The sequence below is a fragment of the Hyaena hyaena genome, unplaced genomic scaffold (genome assembly GCF_003009895.1).
Source record: "Hyaena hyaena isolate Hyena2069 unplaced genomic scaffold, ASM300989v1 scaffold_1627, whole genome shotgun sequence".
NCBI classification, from domain to species: Eukaryota; Metazoa; Chordata; class Mammalia; order Carnivora; family Hyaenidae; genus Hyaena; species Hyaena hyaena.
Genome location: NW_024082250.1, coordinates 240182 through 245989, shown reverse-complemented (window position 1 = coordinate 245989; position 5808 = coordinate 240182). Strand labels below are relative to the sequence as shown.

The window sequence follows — 5808 nt, the reverse complement described above, 5'->3', positions numbered from 1 at the left end:
ATGATAACCACCATATCTCAGTCTCTGATATTCTATCTCCAGGAGACATAAGAACAACATGAGGAGGGAGAACCAGAGCAGTGTGTCTGAGTTCCTCCTCCTGGGGCTCCCCATCCCGCCAGAGCAGCAGGGCGTGTTCTTCACCCTGTTCCTGGGCATGTACCTGACCACGGTGCTGGGGAACCTGCTCATCATCCTGCTCATCAGGCTGGACTCTCGCCTCCACACCCCCATGTACTTCTTCCTCAGCCACCTGGCCTTCTCTGATATCTCTTTCTCGTCTGTCTCTGTCCCAAAGATGCTGATGAACATGCAGACTCAGCACTTATCCATCCCCTATGTGGCATGCATTTCCCAGATGTATTTTTTCATACTTTTCGTCTGTCTGGACAATTTCCTTCTTGCAGTGATGGCATATGACAGGTATGTGGCCATCTGTCAGCCGCTCCACTACACCACTGTCATGAAGGAGGAGCTGTGTGTCTTACTGGTGGCTGGATCCTGGTTCTTCTCGTGTGCCCATGCCTTATTGCATACTCTCCTTCTATCCCGCCTGTCCTTCTGTGCTGACAATACCATCCCTCATTTCTTTTGTGATCTCACCGCCCTTTTGAAGTTGACCTGCTCAGACATCTCCCTCAATGAGCTAGTTATCTTCACTGAGGGGGGAGTGTTTGCTTTCCTGCCATTGTGTGCTATTTTGGGCTCTTATATTCGCATTGGGGCCACCATCCTAATGGTTCCATCCATCAAGAGGATCTGTAAAGCCTTGTCCACCTGTGGCTCCCACCTCCTTGTGGTGTTTTTGTACTATGGGACTCTTGCAATGATTTACTTCATTCCTTCATCAAACAATTCCAAAGTCAAAGACATAATTGCTTCAGTTATATATACAGTGGTGACACCCATGTTAAACCCCTTTATCTATAGCCTGAGGAACAGGGACATTAAATTGGCTCTGGGAACACTTTATAGGAGGAAAATTATTTTTTTCTAAGTAACAGTTACTCAGTTATGTTCTTACTTTTCCTAGTGATGCTTCTAGAGACATCTCCTTGAAAATTTGTGGAGGTGGTTTTTGTAAATTGCAAAAATGGCCAAATTACTTTGCTGCCCCTTGTAAAAATATGATTTGTTTCCTTACCCACTGAATCTGGGCAGGGCTTGTTATTGACTTTGACTATTAGATTCAGTGAAAGTGGTGCAAGATTTCCAAGCCTATGTAGACTCTGTTCCTTCTCCTCCTGGAACCTTGAGACCACCATAAGAAACAGTCCAAGCTAAGGTGTGTGAAGATGGGGGGGCACATGGAGGAGGACCCAGATGCTCTAGCTAATAATCAACCAGCACCCAGGTGACCTGGTATGTGATAGCAGAGGCATGAGTGAGCCCTTGTTGAGATTAGTTGAACCAAACCCAGATGAGAAACCCCATCCAGCTAACACATTCCCAGCCCAAACTGCAAGCCCATGGAATTGTCATATAAACAAGTGGTTGTTGTTTAAGCCACTTAAATTTTGGGATGATTTGTTATGCAGCAAAAGCTAACGAATACAGTGGTTACCCTTGTTTCTGGTGCCTTTCAAATTTTCCTTGATTTCAATGATCTCTCTCCCTTTTTGGATTCCTGCTTGGATTATATTCCCTGCCTATTTTTCTAGAACTTACTAAAAAACCATTCAAGTTATGATCTCCATAACCTATTGCCTTAGCTTTAGGAATCTCTTCTTGTCCTCATTATTCTCCCATAAGCCTTGGTATATGTCAGCCACTCTCATTTTTGTCAAGTCAACATCTTAAGATATGACCTTATCTATTGAAGAGATGTGGATGACTTGCTATGATATCAAAATACATGAGCTTCTTTTTCTGAAGGAAGGTTACATATTTCTTTTTGAAGAAGAGAAACAATCTTAGACTAAGATTAGAGGTCTGAATTACATTGCATTTTGTAGAAGTTATATCTTCTGACCTTTTAAGTTAGTGATACCAAGTTAAAGAGAGAAGAATTTTCAAATGTGAGGGGGGTCTGGATGGCTCAGTCAGTACTTAACTGACTCTTGATTTCAGCTCAGGTTACAATCTCATGGTTCATGAGTTTGAGTTCCATGTCAGGTTCTTCACTGACAGTGCGAAGCCTCCTTGGGATTCTTTCTCTCATTTCTATCTGCCTCTCCCCTGAACACGTGTGCTCTCTCAAAAAACAAATAAACTATAAAAAATAAAAATAAAAAGATTCTCAAATGTGATATGTTACTTGTCTTTAGATTAAAACTAACATCTGGACCATTATAGCTCAGTTAGTATTAAGGTTTGTGCAGCATGGTTTTTGATAAACAAAAAGGCATAAAAATAGTTAATGTGACACTGAGTAATGCATAGAACTGTTGAATCACTATACTGAATGCTGATACTAATATAAAACTGTATGTTAGCTATACTGGAATTAAAATAAAAAATGCTACATAAATGCTATTGTTTGTACAAAACATGACTAATAAGAAATTTGATGATAATTCATAGTCTGTATCAGATTATATAAATGAGATAATAATAAACATTTTAGTGTTTTTGTCCTTTTGTCTATCATGTCCTCTAGTTATAAAAAGTAAGTATTGCTCTCAGTGCTTAAAGTAATGAAGTTGAGAATCTTTGCATTTGTAACGTATTTGCTAGTTACACATTGTGTCTAAAACTAAAACATATTGCAAATATTTTGGCTCTATTATCCTTAAATTAGTTTTTTCCTGTGACAAAAACCCAGCAAAGGAGAGCAGTGCATTAAATCTCATTCACAAATTCCCTACACCAATGTAGAATGTTTTTTTTTTTAACTGGAACTTTCTTTGTAGGGACAGCTTATTTACTTATGCCTTCTTTTTTTTTTTTTTTAGTTTTTTTTTATTACAAATAGTTTATTGTCAAATTAGTTTCCACATAACACACAGTGCTCATCCCCACAGGTGCCCTCCTCCATGCCCATCCCCCCTTGTTCCTCAGTTAAATTCCTCCTAATCCTCCTATATGTGCAAACATATGATATTTGTCTTTCTCTACCTGACTTATTTCGCTCAGCATAACACCCTCAAGGTCCATCCATGTTGCTACACGTGGCCAGATTTCATTGTTTCTCATGCCAAGTAGTATTCCATGGTATAGATAAACCACATCTTCTTGACCCATTCATCCGATGATGGACACTTAGGCTCTTTCCACGTTTTCTTAATTCTATGTTACGAAAATGAGTTACCTTTTGCTTCACAAAGAACATACCCTTTGAGCATGATTTCTAGAGACTCAATTCTTAGAAAAGAAAAAATATAAATGTATATAAAAGTAATTTATTTTTTTTGACAGGTATTTAGAATGTGTTTACTGGGCTTATGAAACTTTCTAGAAGAGAACAAATCAGACAGAAATATTTTCCTTTTGTAGAGCTTATATTCTAGTAGGGGATGACAATGAATACATAATAGGTAAGTAAATGTCATGGATTTTAAGTGCTACAAAATAAAACAGTGTGAAGAAATCAGGAATACAGAACATAGGCTGCTATTTTAAATAGTGTGACGAGGATTGGTCTCACCAAGAAAGTGATACTTGAGCAAAGAATTGAAGGCATCAGAGAACAGAGCTAGAGGGAAAAGCATTTGCAGGAAAAGTATTTCCGGAGCAGGTACAGCACCTGCAATGCTCTGAGATGTGACAATGTCAGCTATGTTCCGGGAACAAAGAGGAGACTTGTCACTGAAGGGGAGTGAGCACGTAGAAGAGCAGAGGGAAAGTGGTTTAGTTTCATTCTTCTGCGTGTCTGTCCAGTTCTCCCAGCACCATTTGCTGATGAGACTGTCTTTTTTCCATTGGATATTCTTTCCTGCTTTGTCAAAGATTAGTTGGCCATATATTCGTGGCTCCATTTTGGGTTCTCTATTCTATCCCATGGATCTATGTCTGTTTTTGTGCCAATACCATACTGCCTTGATGATTACAGCTTTGTCATACAGCTAGTCGGGGATTGTGATGCCTCAGCTTGGGTTCCCTTTTTCAACATTACTTTGGCCATTCAGGGAATTTTCTGGTTCCATACAGGTTTTAGGATTATTGTGCTCTAGCTCTGTGAAGAATGCTGGTGTTATTTTGATAAGGATTGCATTGAATATATAGATTTATTTAGGTAGTATCTACACTTTAACACTATTTGTTCTCCCAATCCATGAATATGTTTTCCATTTCTTTATGTCTTCTTCAATTTCTTTCATAAGTGTTCTATAGTTTTCAACATATAGATCTTTTACCTCTTTGGTTAAGTTTATTCCTAGATATCTTACACAGAAAAATAAATTCAAAATGGAGGAAAGATCTAAATATGAGATAAGGAACTATCAAAATCCTACAGGAGAAAACAGGTGGCAACCTTTTTGACTGAAGCTGCAGCAACTTCTTACTTGACACATCTCTGGAGGCAAGGGAAATAAAGGCAAAAATGAACTATTGGGACCTCATCAGGATAAAAAGCTTCTGCACAGAGAAGGAGACAATAAATTAAAAGGCAACAAATGGAATGGGAGAAGGTATTTGCATATGATACATCAAATAAATGGTTAGTATCCAAAATCTATAAAGAACTTACCAAACTCAACACCCAAAACCCAAATAATCTGGCGAAGAAATAGGCAGAAGACATGAATAGACACTTTTCCAAAGAAGACATCCAGATGGCCAACAGACACATGAAAAGATGCTGAACATTGCTCATCATCCGGGAAATAAAAATCAAAACCACAATGAGATATCACCTCACACCAGTCAGAGTGGCTAAAATCAACAACACAGGCAACAACAGATTTTCGTGAGAATGAGAATGAGGAACCCTTTTACATTGCTGGTGGGTATGCAAACTGGTGTAGTGACTCTGGAAAACAGTATGAAATTTCCTCAAAAAATTAAAAATAGAGCTAACCTATGACCCAGCATTTGCACTACTAGGTATTTATTGAAAGGATACAAAATTGCCGAAATGAAGGGGTTATATGCACCCCAATGTTTATAGCAGCACTATCAATAATAGCCAAAGGATGGAAACAGCCCAAATGTCCATCACCTGATGAATGTATAAAGAAGATGTGGTATATATACACAATGGAATATTACTCAGTGATCAAAAAGAATGAAATCTTGCCATTTGCAACAATGTGGATGGAATTAGAATACACTACGCTAAATGAAATCAGTCAAAGAAGGATAAATATAATATGATTTCACTCTTTTTTTGGTGTGTGTTTTAAAAATAGTTTATTGTCAAGTTGGTTTCCATATAACACCCAGTGCTCATCCCCACAAGTGCCCTCCTCCATGCCCATCTCCCCCCTTTCTTCCCTCCCATCCCCATCAGTCCTCAGTTCCTTCTCAGCATTCAAGAGTCTCTCATATAATTTCACTCTTATGTGGAATTTAAGAATTGAAACAAATGAACATAGGGGAAGGGAAGGAAAAATAAGATAAAAACAGAGGGAGGTAAAATACAAGAAACTCTTAAATACAGAGAACACACTGAGGGTTACGGCAGGGGAGTTGGAGGGGGATGACGGCCTAAATGGGTGATGGGCATTAAAGGGGAATTTTGTTGGAATGAGCATTGGGTGTTATATGTAAGTGATGAATCACTAAGTTCTATTCCTGAAACTATTATTACACTATATGTTAACTAAATTGGATGTAAAGAAAATTGAAAAAGAAAAGAAAGAAATATTCACTCATCTGAAGGTCACAAATGCATACCTACATTTTTATATGTGTGTGTATACACAT

At 38.3% G+C, this 5808-nt stretch overlaps 1 protein-coding gene across 1 annotated transcript; it reads left to right on the top strand.

The window, feature by feature from the left end:
- Positions 1-997, top strand: LOC120226174 (olfactory receptor 1J4-like). Its single transcript, XM_039224364.1, is given in 2 exon segments — positions 1-29; positions 31-997. Coding segments are annotated over 2 exon segments (996 nt in total).
- Positions 998-5808: the final 4811 nt, after the last annotated feature.